Raw genomic sequence first — 21,130 nt, 5'->3', positions numbered from 1 at the left:
GGCCGGTGTCAGGCGGGCCATGCTGTCTGTGGACCTCACTGCCCAGACCTGGGCAGGCTTGTGGGGCATCTTTGAAGCCTACACAGGCTGCATGGCTGGCCCAGCACAAGTGAGCCTTTGTGGCCCTGGTTGACGAAGCCAGCCACATATTTCCCCGTCACTTTATGAGGTGCTAGCCCTGCCCATGCAAGCTGGGGAAAATAAAGCGTCACATAATTTGTACTGCTACAGTTGAGGAGGTCTAAAGTGAACCAGTGCTCCCTTGCAGAAGTTCTGTGCCCCTGACAAGGCCTTGAACTTCTAGGGGGAAGGGCAGACTCAGGATTTCACCCCTGGCTGGACACTACTGTCCAAGCCAGCTGATGGAAAACAGAGACAAGACAGAGGCAGTGAGACTGGAAGGTGGTGTTGGGTGCAGTTGAGACTTTAGCATCGTGTTGTCGAGGCCCTGGCTTTCCCACAGGCGAGGCCCTTTTACTTTTTAAGAGATCCACAGGGGCCTTGGTGGGGATGCTCCTGCAAAGTTTGCCACAACATAGAGAGCATTCTAGAAGGGCTTTAGCATTAAAATACCTGGCAGAGAGGGCTTTGCATTGCAATGGAAAAGGATTAATCTCCTGAGGTGAGTCTGTGGGCAGCCACACATGCACTGTGGATTTCTGGCCTCCCAGAAATCTCCTGCTCCTTTTGTCTTATCTGTCATTTGTTGGGTACTTCCTATGTTACATGAGTATTTCACCAGGTACCCACTTGCATTAATCCACCTGAGGTTTACTGAACTCCCCCTGTGGGCCTCACGAGAGTCCTGTGCAGAGTGCATGGGGCCTGCAGAGTTTTGCTTTGAGCTCAGAGATGAGCGACTTGTTACAGACACGCAGCTAGTATCTGGCAAAACTTTGTCACTCAGTAGCGGGGTTAGAAAGAGGGCCGTAGGGTGGAGGCTGAGGATGCAGCTGGGTGGTAGAGCACTTACCTAGCATGTGCATCACCCTGGGGCCCTGAGTTCAATCCCCAGCAAGGAAGTAGGAGAGGAAGGTTAGTGAAGAAGAGATGAGGGAACCATGTATAAAATCCCAATTATAATTCAGTGGTTTGCTACTAAAGTGATATTCAAATTGGTCATAGTTATAGATTCTAACTGAGCTAAAATCAAAATGCATTTGCATGAAAGCACATCCAACATGTCCGCTTAGAGTCACACACCACTCCAGGTAACTCCTCACTGCCACCTGCCGGCACTGCTTTTGCATAACAGGGGACGTAAATAAAACCAAAGACAGCTAGACGTCAGCCCTAGACGTCAGCCCGTCAGCCCGGGGCCAGTGGGAGAGACTCCACTCTGAAAGCCGGAGCCCAAAGTTCCAGTCAGTGTTGTGCCCTGGCCACAGTAGCAGAGGCTACCTCTTCAGCTTCCCAGATGCCAGATCCTTTGTTATGCAGCTCTTAGTAGACTGACCTCTCTGGAGTCTTCCTTAGTAGACAGACCTCTCTGGAGTCTTCCTTAGTAGACGGACCTCTCTGGAGTCTTCCTTAGTAGACGGACCTCTCTGGAGTCTTTCTTCAAACCTGGAGCTCCCTTGACTCTTCATTCCCGTCCTATGTCGCAGTGAACATGAAGAAAACTGTTCAGATGGGCTCTGAGGCTCAGGCAATGAAGGCTGTGGAGGGTTTTCACAAGTCCCTAACCCCTTCCTAAAAGTCACACTAACTCTTCCAACGATGACGTTGGCTTGGTCCTCGTCTGCTGTCCTCTGATCCCAGACTCCTTAGGTCACTTCCTATCCCATTCTCATTGTGATGGTTGATCTAGATAGTCAACCTGACCAAAAGGAAAGATACCTTGAATTCACAGAGCTAACACCTCTGGGAGGGCCTTTCCAAACAGGACTGGTAGAGCAAGTAAAGGAAAGGTCATCTAAGCCTATCACTACTCAATAGGCCAGAGGCTAAGCTGGAATAAAAGGGGAAGAGAAAGCTAATAGTCAGGTGACAGCCCCACCCTTCTTGAGCCATTGTGTCTGTTGCCCCTGGACCTCAGACTCTAGTCTTAAACAACACAGACACAAAGGCAATGAGTATGCCCACCTCTAGAGGGCAGAGCAGAGATGCTACCATACTTCATCAGAGGAAGTCAAACCCAAGTCACCCTTGAAGGCATCTGCAGGTGTTTTACACAAAGAGGATGTGAGGAAACAGTGGGCAAAACTCACAGAAAGCCATCAGTAACCAACATAAGGGTTAGCAGGATAGACGTTTATAAATGGTTTTCATTTTATATAAACCACAGTGAAAATCTAGGCTGGCTTTGGCAGTGTCATTTTACTCGCCAAGACGGTGGCTTCAGCGGTAGAGGAGGTTGTCTGTGTTCTGTAGCCCTAGGAGGGAGGGATTTCCTCAGGCTTTTGAGTTCCCCCCAGAAGTGAACCCCATCCTAGAACCTCATGGTCATCCTTCCATTCCCTCTTTTGGTCTCCTGACGGCAAGTGAAGATTCGAGTTTGTTCATAGTGGCCTCTCTCACTGTTCTACCCACTAAGATTAGTGTTGAAGAGTTCAGATAGAGTGGAGTCTGCTGGTTCAAGCCTGTGACCCTAGCTAGTGAGGAGGCTAAGGCAAGAGGATCACATGAATCAGGCCTGCCAGAGGTACAGAGAGAGTGCCAGTCTGGCCTGCATAACTTAGTGGGACCACATCTCAAAATAAAAGCTAAGAAAGAAGTCCGGGGATGTAGCTCAGCAATAGAGCACTTGCCTAGCACAGGAGGAGCCCTGAGTCCAGTTTCCACTGCTGGAAAAAGAAAAATCCCTACATAGGGTCTAGATGATCAGGTTTTTAGAGTCTTTGGGTCAAAGGCCTTATCCTTAAAGGTGGGGACTACAAATAATCGGAGTCTTAGTTGAGTCACACAACTGATTAAATTATAGAAACCAGGAACTTAGGCTTGGTAGTTCTTTCCCATAGACGCCTGGTTACCACAAGCAGCAAACAGGGAGGCAGCTGAAGTGAAGACCTACCACCTTTCCATGGGCATTCTACAGAATAAATTAGCACCAGGGAACAGACTAGTGAGAAACCCACAAGCTCACACTTACTGGGTTTAATTTCTGCTAAGTGGGGGGATCACTTCTTCCCCATGCTTTGCTCCAGACGTTAATAATCAACTAGCCTGGCATGCTCATGAGGCCAGAGGTGAGATGAGAGTAGGAGCCCTGGGGTTTGGGTGGGTGATCAACAAGAAAAGCAACTGAACACAGAATGGGCTATGTGTGCAGAGGCTTGTAGACAGCAGCTTTCTGTTCAAAGGCCACCAGTAGTCATACAGAGGCCCTGCCTCAAAGAGTCCCCAGCTTACTGGGGCAGCCACCAAGTTATGATTGGTCAGATGAGCATTAATAAAGGATAGGCAGTCCCATGGAGAGAGAATGACCATTTGGGCCCCTGAGAGAGAATTGTGGAGGGAAACACGGCAGGAATTCTGGAGAGAGCATTGAAGAGATTGCTTGGTAGAGAAAGCCATGAAAGGCATGTCAGAGGAGGGGTCACAGTGTATGGAGGCACAAAGGCCTACAAAGGCATAGAGGCTTTAAAGAGACACTGCAGAGTGCCAGAGATCTGAGCAAGAGCTCTTAGTGGGAGGGAGAGCTCAGCAAGACCACAGAAAAAGGTCAGGAAAGCCGAACTCCTGATGTCACTGGCTCTGTACTCATCAAAACCTGGGAATTTCTCTTTTTCTTATTTAAATGCATCCATAAGGTTTAATTTAAATATGACAATTGTCAGTCTGCCCTCTCCTGTGTTCTGCCACCTCCCCAGAGACCACTGAAGCAATGGGATTTTTGTATATTCCTCTCAGGTGTTTGTCACAGACACAGGCAGCAGGGTACACCTCGGAGATGACTCGGCAGATGGAGAAACTCTGCCTTCCCTCCTGTTCAGCACCGCTCCCATTCAGAGCCCCAGGCTATGCATCAGGAACTCAGGAATGTCCCTCAGCCTCCGTTTTGTACTGGAAGGGGCAGCTCTGACACAGTAGTAGGTGCAGAGCTAAGGTCACCTGGCTAGTCCAGGACTGAGTTAGGACTCAAACTCAGACCTCTGCCTCTTACATCCACTCAAGGCCTGGCAGGTCCGTTTCCTGACTCCTTGATCACAGTGTATCAAACCATGAGTGGGGAAAGGTGATAGGTAAGGCTGACATTTTTTTTTTTTTTTTTTAAGCATTGCAGGCAATAGGCTGATGTCACAACAACCTTCAGTGTAGAATTTGGATTTCAGGTGACCTTGATGGTTGTTTTGTTAACAACCATCTCCTCTCTTTCCCCTCTTCCCCGCCCCCTTCTTCTTCCCCTTCTCCCCACCTCCCCAGCAGCCCTGCACCAAGCCTCAGCTCACCTTGGTCCCTATGTCTGGTCACTATGACAACAAGGGCCTTCTGTCAGAAAGAGGCCTTCCAGGTATTTTATTTTGGGCTTCAATTAAGCAGGCTGAAGGCTAGGAGCAGTGCAGGAAAGCATGTTTTACTTATGGCCTTTGAGACAAGCCGGCTGCTATTTCTAGCTCCTTAATCGCTGTTGCTAAATGGGGTCTTAATGCTAGCTCCCATGGTATCAGGAGTTTTCATCACAGAGACTCCCTCTCAACCTCCTTCTTAAGGGGAAACACCTCCTTTTTTTTTTTTTTTTTTTTGCTAGCAGCTGTCAATAGGCCTCCAGCCTTTCCAGCCTGACATTCACTGGTCCTCTGCAACCCAGCCTTTGGGAATATTTGTTCTGCTCTGTCACACATCTATCAGGAATTGAGTTCTCAGGCTGTGTACCCAAGGGTCACAGTTAAATTTCCAGACTCCACCAACCTCTCCAGATGCCCCATCAAAGCCAGAGTGGAATGAGGGATACATGATTGACTATATTGAAGAGACATTAGCATTTTTGTGAGTGTTTACAGTCCTTCCCACTAGTACTTCATAAGTCAAGACAGATCACTCATTAAATCAAGGCAAGTTAAATGTTTTCCTATGCCTAGAGAAACTGAGGCTGGGACCAGGAAGTCAATACAGCACATTGCTGTGTGCTGTTTTGGAGCTTTGTATATGCTATTCAGTTGAGTCTTTACACAACTCCTCTTTAAAGGGAAGATTACGAAAAATGCTGTGTCAGAATTTCTGACCATAGAGTCCATTGCACCGTGAATGCTCAAGACATGGTTCTCCTTGGGCCCTAGGCTGGGGTGATGAGTCAGGAAGGAGCACGGACTGTAGGAACGGCAGCCAGAGCACAACGTCGTGGAAATGTTTCTGTTTGCCTGTACAAAACCAAGTCAGCAGTTCTTCCCGTTTGCTCCATGTCTCATCCTCGGGTTGAGGAGTTCTTTGGGGGCCTCACTAGTCCTTGAGCAAGTGTTTGGAATGATTTACGCTCCTATAGTAAACAGGCTTTTGTAAAGGTCCTTGGAAAAGACAGTGCTTTGTAAGGGTATTGCTGTGTCCTCGCCCTGATTAAATCTTAAGAGTGAGCTCTTCCATCAGCAAGTCTTCAGCGCTGCCTTCATTCACATCCCACATCACGGAGCTGGCAAGACAGATCCAAAGTCCTGTTCCTTTACAGTGGGAACCTAGGACTCTCCTGTACAAAGCTGCTTCCTCCTTAGATGCTACACTGCTCTGGATTCTCTTAAAATGCCAACGGCAAAAGGCTTTTGGCCTCTTGGTAGAAGTGGCTCGCCAACCTTTCCACTGGTAGAGAACCATGTTTCAGGACATCACAGGGCATGGCCACTGGGCTAAGACTTTCTCCTGGGTGGTCATCTCCAGGGACTCCTCCCCAGCCCAGAGGCTCCATGGGTGTAGAGGCAGGACAGGACCTTCCTTACCTGTAATTGAAGATGCTGAGGCATGTGAAAAGTAGGTGAATTGATTTCTAAGGAGTTAAAGTACTATGTGCCACTGTAGACATGCCACAGGAGGGGGCTGCTGTTGGTGCCCTCACTGTTGTAGTGAGTCTGTGATACAGCTGGTATCCATGTCTGTCTCCAGAGCTATACGACTAAATTCACAGATGTGTCCTCTCTCTGCCCACTCACCTGAGCATCCTGTCAGTGACCTGCATGGGTTTGGGGGTGCCAGATTCTGTTCCCCTCAGTCCTCTGGAGTAGTCAAGCAGGGCTGTGGTACTGGATCTGGCCTGGCAGTAGGACCCAGCAGGAATTTAAACCATGTCAGGCCAGGGGTATGCTGGAGGGCTCATCCAGGAGAGCTGCTGTAGGCCCTGGGCAATGACTAACCAAGACCAACAGGATTCTCAGTCTGGGCCACTTTGGGAAACTGGTTTTGCCACCACCTAATTAGAACATATATATAGTTAATTTTCTCTGTCAATTTTTTTTCTGCCAATATATTTTGGCTCATAAACTCTTAATGTCTGTCATACCTTCTCTGTAGTAAAATAAGAAATAAGATGTTTGAGTTTGTGGGAAAACAGATGTTGCAGGCATTTTATATCCAATATATAGTTTCCTTGTTATTGAGTGGTATCTTGTAGAGTTCAGGTCCTAGAACCCCAAAGCTCTGTCTGCCCTTACTAAGTCTAGGTAAGCTGGGAAGTCACATGATCTCTCTGCTGGCATTTCCTCAAGAACCTGATAACAGGGCTCCACAGCCCTGCTCAGAACCAAACACTGGTCCCCTGCTGTGTGCTCTTTGGTTTGCTGGGTGTTGCTGCCACTCTCCATACCTGCTCTTCAGGATGGACTTAGGAGATTCCTGGTCCTGTTGGGTTGAAAGTTGCAGCTCTAGCCTATAATGTATGTGCCCCTTGAGCTTGTTCTCACTCATGGATTGGGCGTTAACGTTTTTGAAATTTAGCTAACACAGGGCATCACTTGCCCATGAAGCCAGAAGTAGAAACACAGTCAGCGCTTCTGAATTTGCCGTTCCTTATTCTCCATCATGATGCTGTTGCACTGCACATCCTAATGAACAGAGCTCATTGCTCACTCCTGAACAGACACCGCTTTCCTCTTCTGGAACTATCTATCCCAGAAAGACTGGTTCCTCCTGAGCCTAATTGAATCTTTTGGCTGAATCGGGGAGGGGAGAGAGAATCAACAGAACATATCCAAGAATCCAATTTATTCATCACTTTTGCAGAACTTAAGAAAAGCAAAGCTTCCCGGTTTCCTCTGGGTCCATTTCTGAGTTCACACTTGGAAAGGTCAAATAAACACAATAAATCCATTAGAAGGCCTTCATATTAAGCCCCCTGGGGCTTATGCTGATTAGCAAGAGGCTAACATGGTAACATTTCCTAAGTGGAAGGAAGTTTGTCTGACCTTGGCTATTTAAAAACAGGCGGCAGCAGTGCCAGCTAGCCTAGCAGTTGTGAGCAGCACAACCCAGGCTGCTTCAAGAAGAAGGACTGAAGATGTGCTCCTTGTCACTCGGCCTCCAGGGAAAAAGCGCCTCAGATGGGGTCTAGATCCCATGTGGACCTATTTGTTAGCTGTCTCATAGTGGACAAAAGCCTTTACTCTGGGTCAGAACTTCAGCTCTCCTGCCAGCCTGTGGCTGGGCTTGCCTGGGTTAGGTCCACGTTTAGTGCTTTTCAAGGGTGTCTAATGCACAACACACCAGATGACATCACCACATGAAGCAGCGCTGAAGAGACAAGGCAAAGGGGCCTCTTGAGACCAGCTAGCCACTCCTCAGGGCTGGAAGGCAGATTGCTTTTACACATGAGCATACACACACACACACACACACACACACACACACACACACTCCCAAATCAGATAATGAGCACTACCCAATGATGGCCTTGAGCTAGTTACACGACCCCTCTCTGCCTCAGTTTCTTCACGTCTATAAATGGGCCTACATAAACCACTGTTCACTGCGTTGTTGCGAGAATTAAATACAATGAGGAATATAAAACCCAAGAGCATTCCATGACGTGGGAAGTGCTGTGTGAACCTTACCACAGCTCTTTGTATTATAACCGGCGCCAGAAATTGAGTTTAAGAGCCCAGCAATCGGACTTGAGGATGTCAACAGTCAGGGGCCTCTCTGAGCTTCATCTGATGGAAGAACTGGAACGTAGCTTCTAAAACCACAGCAGCCTGGTGGATAGGGTTGGGGGCTCCAGTCCCAGAGCTGCTGAGCCCTGGTTCTCCCACACGTTAGCCATTCTGGCCTGCTTGGATGTGTTTAGATCAGTGTTTCTCAACCCATGACCCTCAACCCCTTTGGGGGTAGACCAACATTTTCACAGGGGTGGCATATTAGATATTTACATTATAATTCATAGCAGTACCAAAATTACTGTTAGGAAGTAGCAACAAAAATAATGTTATGGTTGGGGGTCACCTCAGCTGTATTAGAGGGTCGCAGCATTGGGAAGGGTGAGAACCGCTGGTTTAGATAACCAATCTGTGGTTTGAAACACAGGCTTTACCCTACCAGGCATATCCTACCTTCCATACCAACTGCCTGTTTTCTGTTTTGGTCCCAAGGACATTGGCTGCTCTGAAATATTAATAGCTGTCATTGATTGAGTGCCACAAAGCCAGGACCTTCAGTACCTGGACTCTGCCCCATACCTGGTCCTCTCATGCTCCTGGTAAAGCAGGAGATGACTCTGTTTTACCAAAAACAAAAAACAAAAAAACAAAAGCAATCAGTTTTTATCAAGCCTGAACTCAGCTTAGGCTTGAGCTCCAGGTCAGGGCTGTTTCTCCATTGTAGTAATGCCTCTCTTAGGCAGTGCTGAGTTCTGTTCCGGCAGGGGTGACTTCATTATTACTCATTAGCTAGAATTAGCTGCAATTCATCTTCTGGCCAAGCTCTTGTTTGAGTTAGAGCAGGACTCTAATTCTCTTGTACGGTTTTGCTCTCTCCTCGTTGCTATTTTTAACTGAACTTCTGAAAGCGACAGAGCGCATCTCATACGTTCTGAGTCCCAGGGTCGTTTCAGTCACTCAGCCATGACCTTACTCATAACACACTGTCACCGCCAGTCCCCTGCCCAGATCTCTTTTGTTGTCATTTCCTTAGTTATTTACTTATCAACTCATTTGAGATTTCATGTGCATGCCCGAATCCACCACCCATACAGAAGATCAGAACACTGACAACCAAGTGCCTCTGTGCCTATTTCTGTCCCTTCCTTACCACACTCCCCTGCTGCATGGTGGTGGCTGAGTTTCCTGTTTACTCTTCCTTTGCCTCTTTCTTTACTGATTTTCAGCATCCATGTGCACACCTTTAAATGCCAGGAGCCAGCCCCGGCTTGGTGGGAGGAGAAGGTGATCTTCTTTCTTCTCCTCCGGTTGGTCGGTTCTTCTTGAGGCAGCCAAGGGGAATAGGAATTGGAAGAGTGTCGTTGGGGGTAAGACTTGGTCTTACAAGATATTTAAGGTTGCTGTATAATAGGGTTTACTTCTCTACGTTACTAAAGTTTACTTACTAGTCTACTGTAGCTGACCTGCAATCTCTTTGATCCTCTGAGGCCAGAAACTGCAGTTTCTGGCCACTAGCACCTCCACCCAGGGACAGCAGGGAGTTAGGCAAATAACCTTAGTACTCTCTCTGCAGGCGTTGCTAGGCTCTAACTTAGGTCTGTTAGTTTGAGGTCACAGGAAGAAAAGACACTTAAAGAAGTTATAGTTTATTGCTAAGTGTAGTAAGTTTCCTATGAAAGCTATCTAAGGGGAAAAGTGGGAAGGTTCCAAGTGGGGAAAAGGAAAAAATTCTAACAGAGGAAAAATTCTAAGTAGAGAAATTCTAAGCAGGGAAGAAGGAAGAAGGGAGATAGGGGAGAGAGGAAGAGGGAGAAGGAGAGGGAGAGGGAGAAGGAGAGGGAGAGGGAGAAGGAGAGGGAGAGGGAGAGGGAGAGGGAGAGGGAGAGGGAGAGAGAGAGAAAGAAGTGAAGTGAGAGTGAGGAGGCGAGTCACTAACGAACATCCCTTTGTCTTATACATCATTCAGAGTACCTGATCACATGTTACAAAGTTCATCACAAGTTCACACCAAAATTCAAATCATAAATTGAAATAGAAGTTTACAACAGAGAATGTTTACATGCATATCCATTAGGAGTAATTATCTGGCTAAACATCCATCACCTGTCTAGCTCCACAGGTTCACTGAAGGTTTAAAACTATAACTAAGAAATTAGTGAAGTTTTGTATAGATAAACCCAGGTAATATTTTCTCCTCTGTCCTAGCACCTATAATAAATTGTGAGTTCCCTTTTAGTGACCTTTGGTTAATTGTTTTACAACCTCTTGGAATGTGCTCTGAGCAGGAGAAAGTCTGGTTACTATCTAAGGGCTGTTAACTGATGACACTTGGGAGACTGGCAGAGTTCTCATAGCAGTTTTGACTATCAGAAAGGGACATAATACCAGTCCCACTATAAAAGAGCTTAATAATCATTGATATAATTTTAGGAATTCTTATAGGATCATCATTAAGACTTAAGAAGTCGTCTATTTGTCTATATAGCATCACTACAAGACAGTACATCTTCGTGGGTCTGCAGAGATCGGCTCCAAAGGGGAGTGCTATTGCTTAGTGATTGTTACATATGTTTAATAATAATAGTAGGAAAAGCATATTAATAGCAGGATCTTTCCTAAAATATGTCCGGCCACAGTCTTGCTGATGGGGCACACTTGTCGCAGATAATAATCCAAGGCAAGCATTTCAGGATGATCAACTGCTAATTATTAGCTTGTCCTATTATGGCTCCTGACACATACCTACAAGATTCTTTGTTCAGTTTGTCTATTTGTCTCTTCCTATATCAGGACCACCCTGGATTCATGGTTATAGCATTGACTAATCTCACATTTACTGGATAGGTCTGGTGCTCTTTGGTATGGGAACAGTTGCACCCTGGGAATGGGAATTCCATTCCTGAGCCCCATCCCCACCCTTAGCACCAGCTGCCTCTGAGAGCACAGCCCTGGCCCACTTCCCATGGTGGGCATATTTATCTTAGTATCTGCTGGGCAGCAAGTAGCCCCAGGGATGTATCAGAAGAGGAAACCTGAAGGGCAGTTTCCCTCTCCCTGTGTGACTAGGGATGTCCTTGCCCAAGGCCAGCACATCCAGCTTCCCTGCAGCTCCCTGGGGCAGGACCCAAGCTTAACTGTTTCATCTGAGTCAAGATCATTCCAGCATGGGTTGGTAAAATTGGCACAGCACAGTACAGCTCTGTTTGTCAGAGAGAAGGGCTCTGCCAGACCTACCTAGCACTCCCCCCCTCCCGTGTGTGTGTGTGTGTGTGTGTGTGTGTGTGTGTGTTTGTGTGTATTCATCTTCCATCTTATTTGCAATAGCATCTCTAACTAGCCTGTGAGTTTCTGGAAATCTTTGTTCCCCTTACCAGTAGGAGTATTGGATTGCAGATGCAAACTACCACATCTGGCTTCTACCAGGTTCTGAGCGTCTGGACGCAGGTCCTTACACTTGTATGGCGATCACTGAGCATCTCCCAGGAAAGGGCTACTTTCTGTCATTAGGACTCCTTACCTGGCTTGATGTGCTTCAGTGCCTTTAGAGATAAGAATGATCACTTAGGCTGCTTCTGCCTTCCAGAACCTGGATTTCTCCATCTAATTGACCTTGTAGTTTCCAGTAAGACTAGGCAGCAGGGATGATACCTGGTCCTGCTTGTGGGAGCCACAGTCCACCAGGGAGGAGATAACAAAAAAAATGATTCAGTATGGACTCAAGAGCTCAGGATGGGGAAAACAGATCCCCCCCCCCCAACTCCTGCTTAGGACAAGTCTGCAAGTAGGGCAGGGTACTTCAAATGCGGTTTGTCTCAGAATTCTTGGGCTTGGTCACCATGATGATGCTGGCCTTTCTGTAGAGTGACATGGGGAGGGCAGAGAGGCAGGCTAGAGCTGTTTGAGAAGGTAGCATGGACACCTGAGGCTGCTTCATGGTGGAGTTGGGAAGAGACCAAAGGGCTCAGAATAAATACAGAAACTAGGAGAGAACACCAGTTCATAGAAAGCGGATGGGAAGGGGCTCAGGAGTGGGCTCCAGTCAAAGACAATACGCAGAATCTCTCTGAAGGTATGGGCAAGGAGCACAGGGACAGGAATTTGACTCCTTCAGAGAATGTGGTGATCTCTGCGGGGCACCCTGGCCTGCAATGTGTAAGAGTTGTCTGGATGTAGCATGTCTGCATGAACCCCCAGATCCTGCATCTAGGGACCCCATGTGAAGCTCATACAGATGGCTTGACAAAACTAATAGGGTCCCAGCCTAGAGCCAGGGTAGAGGTCCCAGGTAACAATGGCCCTAATGTTATCAGAGCAAAGCAAACATTGAGTTGAGGAATGTCAACATGAACAGCAGTTGGAGAGATTCACCAATGAATGATGATGTTGAGTTGAGACTAGCAGGGCATTCTGTGGGAAGGCTAAAGTCATATAAAGTATGGGTGGTAGAGCTATTTTCAGACAATCATCCTTGCCTAAGATGTCTCTGCAGACTTTGGGGCTGAGTAAAGTTGTGGTGGCCTTGGTATGAGGTGACACTTCTGGCGGGTCCTTTTGTGCGCAGTTCTTGCTATCAGACACGTGCACAGGCTCCTCCTCTACAGCCCCCCCCCCTTTATTTATTTTTGTTAGGACTTGGCAAAGGTGACTTCACATAGATTCTGACAACCTTCACAGGCATCATGTCATTCCTCCTAGGACAGAAACATCACAGAAGCACCAGAAATACCGTCATTGATTGTTCTGATCAAAATTTAGGAACAGGAAAGTAGAAAGAAAATGTTTAGAATTTCTTTCATTTCAAAGACTGGTTTTCCGTCTATGCACAGATATATATGACATCTTTTGTTAGTAGAGAGATTTCAGGTTTGCTATTGATGGAAGCATCTGGCTTTGGCTGTGAACCAAGGACAGGCTGAACTGGGGTTTACGTCTAGTGCAGGTCTCTCTCTATACTCCAGCCCAGCTCTCTGAAGCTAGACAGGTAATGGCTATTCATCCCCATCTCTCCCCACCCCAACCCAAACCCGCACCATATTTGCTTAGAGATTGCAGAGTCCCACCAGAGCTGATCACAGCCAGCAGGGTATGCTACAGTCCCCAGAGCCCATTCCTCCTCCCAGCTGGCAGATGCTCGGTAGCTAGCCAGCATCTGACTCCAGTAGGGCTGGGTATTCAGCAAAGCCAGAAGTGAACAAGCACCCAAGAGCCTGGCCAGAAGGCAGACAAGGCCTAGGAACAGAGACCTAAGGCACAGGGTCAGGTCTGCAGATAGATCCCTTGCTCCTCTGAGGATGCTACTATAGACCAGTGGCTAAAATTGGCCTTGGTGGTAAAGCTGAGTGTTTCCTCAGAGCAGCCCTGCCTTTGAAGAGTGACGCTTAGAACAAGCTTGTCCCTGGGGCTTATGCTGTGTATATCCTGGATATCTGCCTCTTCTCGGTTAGAGGCTTGGCAACCACAACCCTGGTCTCCAAGGCCCACCCCACATTTATCTCCTACCTCACTTTGTCGTGAGCACCTGTGCCCATGACACCTCAGTTGACAGTGTGTGCTCAAGCCTTCCACTGTCAGGGATCAAGTGTGAATTCCATCCTGCCAAACTGCACCCATGTAAAGGCACATAGGTTGTCATAGCAGGCCATTGGCTGCTCTGGCAGTGACACTGGAGCTGGAGAAGAAAATCGAGGCAGCTCTGCCACCTGGGGGGCAGAGGTTGGGCCTTCGGGTGTCACCTGTATAAAAATGGCCTTCCTTCCCTCTAGTCATCCCTCCCCCATCCACTGTGAAGTGTATGCCCAGGCCCCATTCTGCTGACCCTCCACACTGAGCAGGGCTTTCTCCCAAAGGCTACTTCCCTTGAGACAGTCAGCAGGCTTAGGCTTTTGCTGGGGCGGTGATAGGAATACCATTGCCCCAAGTGTCTGGCTGCTCTTTGTGGATTCTCACGATGTGTGGTCTGAGGAGCTCCTGGCTTCTCTGAACCTTGGTTCACCCCTAGTGGACAATGCTGTCAGGTTCCCCACTTCGTGCCTCCACCACCCTGTCACATTTGCTTTATGTCTTCCTAGAGTCTAGCCTGCTGTCTAGCCTGCCACTGCCTTCCTTGGTTTCCACCTCTGATGTGGCGTACTTCATACACACACAGGGGAAGTGTGCACATCTGTCATTTCAGCTGGGAAGGGCACCAGTGGTGAGCCCAGGCTGCCCCCTAGAGCTTACTACTGTCTACCCAACATCCTTACACTTGAATAATCCTAGTGAATGCGGAGCACTGCTGCTCTTCTGGAAGACTTGGTACCCACATGATGTTTCACATCTGTCTGTAACTCCAGTTCCAGGGGGCCCAGTGCCTTCTTTTGGCCTCCATGGGCACAGGAATGCACGTGGTACACAGACATACACGCAGGCAAGACACCTGTGTGTTCTGGCACCTGTGTATCTCCTCATTTCCTTTATTAAAAAAAAAAAAAAAACAACCAAACAGGTAGTTCCTAGGTCTTCTAAGATCAGCTTTTAAAGATGTCACTCAAATGCTTTTCCATCTGCCTCTGATTGTTTAACACTCACCTCGTGACTTACGCCACGCATGCAGGCATGATGATAGGCTGGTGGCTCACATCTTAGTGGATCCCATGACAGGTGAGGAGACATAAGAAGCCTGGAGAAGCAGCTGAAGCCATCCATCTCTGTGCCAGACTCTCCACCAGTCTACATCCCTGACAACCAACTCCTTGAGCTAACCCCATGAGCTAACTTACCGGTTTTTTTGCAGATGGCAACACAGTCTCTGGAAATCCTGTGGTTCGCTACAGGTCACACAGGGGTTAGTGATGGATGACTGAGGAATGTTTACCAGGGACTTTCAACAGGACTAGGATGTTTGTAGCACAGAACCAGGCACTCTGCAGCAGCCTGGGGGAGTCTCTGTCAAGAGCAGAAAGTGGCTATCAGTAAGGATAGCAAACTGAAACAATGTAACCATTTTCAAAGACACTTCTTCTGTTGATGGTTTTAAAGCTTACTTCAGCAAGAACCTTGTTAAGGCAGAGGGCAGGCTATGCCCTGCCATGGACTACCTATAGTCCGTGATGTGATACTGTCATCCCGTCCCATTTTACAGATGACAGATGTGTGACTAGAAGAGGAGAAGCCAGCTGCCTCTGGCTGTGAGGGCTGAGTGTGAGCTGGGCTTCCAAGTCAGCCTCTTTCTCCTGTTCACTTATTCTTGTCTGGCTTGTGTATTCACACCTGCTCCCTGTCCTGGGAGAGTAAGGCTCTGACTCAGGGAGTGAACTGTTGTAGTAATTATTTAAAGCGGCCACTAGTTAATCCGACTATCTAAGCTGTAGCGGCTCTGCCTAGCCCAGCCGTCATGTTTCTCGGCCGGAGGCCACGTGCATGCTGGAGCTAGAAATGGCCAACTAGAAACACCCACGAGATCTCCCATGTTGTCTCTGCAAGGCTGAGCATTACCTAGACCATCCCGCCATCCACGTGGGCCCAGTAGAAAGATGAGACTCTAATGCTTAAAGATTAAAGACTTGTATATTTGGTAATCATCAGTAACAAGATACCCATACAATCAAGTGTAACCCAACACCCAACCTAGATATACCAACTACCTTTGACTGCTACAGACATGAGAACATCTGCCTCCATTTCCTCTCTATCTCTCTCTCTCTCCTAGCTCCTCTTCTTCCTTTTTCTCTTCTCCTCCTTACTCCTCCTCTTCCTCTCCTAACTCCTCCCACCTTAGCTCCTCCTACAGTGAACTCCTTTTTTCAGATGTAACTTTTTTTTGAAAAATACTAGGTGAAGAAAGTGTCCAGGTCACAAGCTGCTGCCTGCCAGCATCAAGGCAAGCTGGCCAGGAGAGCCAAACACAAACCTAAAACTAACCCTCCACCACTACTACCAACCCAGTCACCACGTCCTGAACATCATCAGCCATGCCCTGAGCATCATCAGCCACGCCCTATGGGATTTGGGGGAGTCACACACGACACACTTTTCTTTCACATAAAATTATGCTTTAGAGGCTCGTCCCTGCATTCATGTGTACCTGGGGCCCTTCATGCCCAGAGCTGATTTGTTTTCTTCTCTGTGAACAGATGGAGTTGATTCTGGCACCAACTGGTGAGGAGCAACAACAGGGCTGCTTTCGTTGCCACTGTTATAGTATCGTGGGGGAGGTGGGCAGCTGTGATCTGGAAAGTGGCCACGGAGGGGGAGGAGGGGACAAGAGCCTGAGGCTGTGGCACAGTCTGCCAGGAGTCTGAAAGACAAGCGATTCCACCTTCACTCTCGCCTTGGGCCCACCTTTTTATTATTGTTTGGACAGGGGCAATATGATACTGCAAGCTTTACAACTCTAGACAAGTCTCTCTTCTCCAAGCCTCAGTTTCCTTTTCTCTCAGCCAGGAATGAGTAGCCACATTGATTTCAGATGGTCACTTTTAGACCTGAGTGAGATACATTCATCCTGACAACAGGTGAGCAGAAGCTCCATAAACGTGTGTGAGATAGAAGATAAGTTCCCACTTCTGGTTCTGGGGGTTTGAGTCCTGGTTTTTCCACTTACCAGCTGTGTATCCTTAGGTGGATAGCTTGTATACTCTGTTTCAGCCTTTTCCTCCTTAAAATAGAGATGATAATATTTTTTATTGGCCCCGGGATTTGTTATGAGTTTTGATACATGCATTTATATGAATTGATCCCCCCAAAAGAACTTAGTATATGTGTGTGTGGCCGCATAATAAACCTTCAGGAGAAAGTAACTACAAGCATATTTTATACCTCACAATCCCTGCTTGGTAAGCAGCCAGGTATTGGAGACAGAGGGGTTAGAGTCTTGATTGACAGGGCAGGGCAACATGTGGGTGGGCACTGTGAAGGACAAGGGGCAGGGAAGGAAGGATGGGGGTGCTGCTGTAATATTCAGGGCAGGGCAGGTTGGGGTACTTGGCTGGCACCCCCTGGTTAGCCTCCTTTTGTATGAGAATCAAAAGATAAGAGGAGAAAGCAAAGCTACCCGGTCTGAGGTCTGGCCCCAGCAAAGGACACATCATGTGACCCTCACGCCTAGTCCCACTTGGATTCCAATGGTGGCCCATTAGAACTGCAACTCTAGCAGAAGTTCTCTTCAATCCCTAGCTGCCATTGTGCCACCCCTCCTGATATCATTCCCACACAGCTGACCATTTATGTTTGCTCCTGCTGTTAGCAAAAGAACGCCTAGCTTCAGCATAAACATCGAGGTCGTATGTCAGTCACAGGAGGTGAATGGGACCACTGTCTTGTTCATGCTCCACTGGCCTGTTTGAGCTACCAGTCCCGTTCCTGTCCTCAGCTCCCCCACTTCCCGATCCGTGTCTATTTTCTCTGCTTGTAACACTGCCCAGCCTCATGTGCTTATAGTACTCCTACCTATCCTTCAAAACCCTATTCAGATTTCTAGCCTCGAAGCTTTCCGGCAGCCACCTAGTTTCTGTCCCTGTACACTCAGGAATCCTTTCATATATTAACACTTTTAAAATAATTCACTTGCTGGGGCTGGAGAGATGGCTCAGAGGTTAAGGGGCTGTTCTTCCAAAGGACTGGGATTCAATTCCCACCACCAGCATGGTAGCTCCCAACCATCTGTATGCAACTTCTGTCCCAGGGAATCCGACACTCTCGTCTGGCCTCTGTGGGCACAAGGCTAACAAATGATACACAGATAGACATAAAAGCAGAGCACCCATGAACACAAAATTAAAAACAAAAACAAACAAAACCATACACACACACACACACACACACACACACACACACACACACCTTCATCTACTTAAAAATCTCAGGTTATGAGGAAATTCCAGATCACAAGCTCTGGCCCTGGCTGAGTTGTCTCTGTATTCCTAGGATTACCACAGGACCTGAAAGAATTAATATGTATGTCTGCGGTAAGCCTGTGGAACTCAGTAGACTGTCGTGTATCTAGAGGTACCAGTGCACCGTGGTGTGCACATGAAGGACAGAGAGCCACTCTGGGGAGTGGATTTCCCTCCTCCTGCCATGTTGAGTTAGGGTCTCGTCTGTTTTCCATCTCTACGTTGGAGTGCCGGGCTTACAGATGCCTGCCGTGCATCTGGCTTTTTAAGTAGCTTCTGGGAATCAACATGAGGTCATCAGGCTTGTGTGGGGAGCACCTTTACCCCTTAAGACACCTTTCGGTCCTCTGGTGAATTTTAACCTACCCCCCACCCACACACCAAAGAACTTGAGTGCTTTTAAGAAAATGTGTTCTTCCATTGCCCCTCATAAACACTAGAGGGAAATAGCATAGGTTTTAAAGAATCTCAATAGCCTGGAGGAATCTAACCTGTCTGCTTGCTTGTGTTGAGAAGGGATCTGGCTGTGTTGCCTAGGCTGGCCTTGAACTTCTGGGCTCAAGTGATCCTCCTGCCTCAGCCTCCTGAGTAGCTGGGACAAGTCATCCTGTTTCTAAAGGACTCCCCTTTCAAACATTTTGAGCCACACATTTCACATCAGAACTTACCCTGGCAGTGGCTAAGTTTGTTTCCACTATTCATCCTTAAATACCACTATTTACTGGTTGTTCTAAATCTTCTAGTCTGAGCAGCTGCATCTGCCTTTCATAATCATTGCTGAGGGCCTCTTACTGCAAGCAGGGGTGGCGCTTCAGTAGCAGGGAGCACTGAGCCAGTTTGGGGACAAGGGTAGGCAGCGGGCAAGCTAGGCAGAGTGAGGAGGTGTGGGTACTCATGCTTGCTTCACTGTCTTTACAGCTGAGCCTCTGCCGCTGATGGACCTGTGCCGGCGATCCATCCGCTCAGCCCTGGGCAGACAGCGCCTCCATGACATCGGCTCCCTGCCCCTGCCTCAGTCTCTTAAAAACTATCTGCAGTACCAGTGAGCAGCGCTGAGGATCTGCTGTCATCTGTGGTCACACAGCTCCAGAGCATCAGGACACATCACCGACTTGGGAAAAGGAATGCCTGTTGCCATTGCTGCCATCAACCAGGACCAGGCGGCCACCTAGTGAACCAGAGTGTAGAGCCCATTTCTTCCTCAAGAGAATGAATAAAACATTCAGCAGGAGATGGCGTCCAGTTCCCCACTGCAGACAGGCCCAGGAAAATTGGCCAGTGGAGAGAAAATAGGTTCTGAATAATGAATGATGGAAGCCAGTCCTTGATGGTCTCCTCCAGGCCTGCCCCTGGCCAGGGCAGAGAGATTGTCCTTCCATTTTAAGACTTGGTACCACTTTGAGAGTCGAGTCCAGGGCCTACAGCAGGGCAAAAATACCTGGCCTTACCTCTCTGAGCTGGCTTCCTCATCCCTTCCTGCCCCCTTCCACCATGGATAGAACTCTTTGGCCATTCCCCACCCCTCTATTCAGGGACATGAATCTGATGACTTGGCCAGGGGACGGAGCTTATTCTTGGGTATGATCATTGTAAGTAGCGTTTGCGTTTTGAAAGAGGAATGTGATAAAGGTGGCTTTCTCCCAAAGGTGCTAAGGAAGATGGGGCCCTCGAGACACCAAGTCTGAGACACCCTGAGTACCCAGGGCTCTGGCAGCCATCATTCAGGGTGGAGCCCGGCTGTCACAAAGCTTTCTTTGAGCAAATTATTTTTTCACAGTAGGAGACTTCCAGTCTGTTTCTCGTTTCCAATATGTGTGTGATGCGCTGTTTATTTATCAGCTGGGGCCCCCGTGGTGTGGCCTTGGGACTGCAAAGGTGGGTGTAACAGTCTCTGCAGGACCTGAGACCTATCCTCTCACAGAATGTTGCTGTTGCTGCTGCTGCTGCTGTTGCTGCTGCCAGCGCCACCATTTGGCATCTTTCGTGTGTTCCAGATACCCTTCATCCAGACTCAGTTTTAACTGGAAATTGTCACACAGTGGGATGCAGAGTCAGACAGCGCAGCCTACACTTTAATGTGAATGTGACCTACAAGCAAGGAACATTTCTAATAAAGTTTGTCATTCTGTCCTTGAGCTGTGTGTAAAGCGCTCTTTCCATCAACCTCTCTGGTCTGTCCCCAGATCTACAGATGTCAAACCTGGGAGTGCCTCACTATACATCCCCCGACCCCTGCTGTCCACAGTCCACATTCAAACTCCAACCTCAGAGATGTTGTAGAGACCAGATCTGGAAGACACTCTGTCCCCAGGTTCTTCAAAAACTACCATAAGCCACGATGCCGTGAAGCCTTAGATGTTCAAGGTGACCAGGGTGTCAGGGTAAACCCAAGACCTGGCACTGGGGCTGAATGCAGTTGACCACCAGGGAGCAGTGCAGATTGCCACAGAGCAAATGAGGCAGAGTTGGGCTGAGCTCTACTGGAGCTGGTAGCAGGTTAGCATTTGGGACAGGAAGAGGACTGGGTCAGGATCAGTACAGGATTCACTCAGCAGCATCGGCCACCCATCTACCACACCACTCTAGATTCCAGGGCAGTGCCAGACTGATGTCTTTGTCCTGAGTGGGGACGTTTACAGTTTGTTGTAAGACCTTGAGGGGCTCAGCGGGCAGGAGAGGGGAAAGGAAGAGACAGTTTCTTGTGCTTGGAGGAGTGGGTATGAGACACAGGTTATCTGGCCACCCCGAGACTGGAGATGGGAGAGGAAAGGCATCTCCTGGCTGCAGGCTCTAGGCACCTGCCTGGCCACTGGCAGACTCAGCCTCCAAAGCTTTCCATTGCTGGGGTTGCTAAAAGCAGCTTCCTGAAGAGGCACAAGCTTGGGCATTGGTCAGGAAGCCTGGGTTGGAGTCTGGCTTCCTTGTTTATACACAGTCACCTTGGGTAAGTCTCTTTCCCCTCTGGACACTGGGAACTAGACCAGGTAGCCAGTGATTGACTAAGGACCCTCCCTCTCCCAGCCTCTAGGGCCCAAGTCTCTGCACCACTTTCTAGTTTGGAAGAAACTCTCTTGTCTCAGCTCCTAAGTCTCATTTGTGTGGCTTCTCTCATTCCAACAATGTCCCCCCACCCTTACTTCACCCTCTCGTATTAATGAGATCAGCCTCCCTCTGCACACCCCATAGCCACCCACCGGTGTCTTCCTGCTCTGGGCTATTAGTTCTTCATGTCCCTACCTGAGCATA

At 48.3% G+C, this 21,130-nt stretch overlaps 1 protein-coding gene across 1 annotated transcript in view; it reads left to right on the top strand.

Annotated features, from left to right (window-relative positions):
• Spsb4 (splA/ryanodine receptor domain and SOCS box containing 4) overlaps window positions 1-20,019 on the top strand; it is a 71,409-nt gene extending 51,390 nt beyond the window's left edge. The window contains exon 3 of the mRNA XM_028758981.1: window positions 18,803-20,019. Within this exon, the coding sequence (XP_028614814.1) occupies window positions 18,803-18,930 (128 nt within the window). The 3' untranslated portion in view covers window positions 18,931-20,019. The remainder of the gene's footprint in view (window positions 1-18,802) is intronic.
• Window positions 20,020-21,130: the final 1,111 nt, after the last annotated feature.

The sequence above is a fragment of the Grammomys surdaster genome, unplaced genomic scaffold (genome assembly GCF_004785775.1).
Source record: "Grammomys surdaster isolate TR1022 unplaced genomic scaffold, NIH_TR_1.0 126248, whole genome shotgun sequence".
NCBI lineage: Eukaryota > Metazoa > Chordata > Mammalia > Rodentia > Muridae > Grammomys > Grammomys surdaster.
This window is presented reverse-complemented; position numbering and strand designations above follow the sequence as displayed.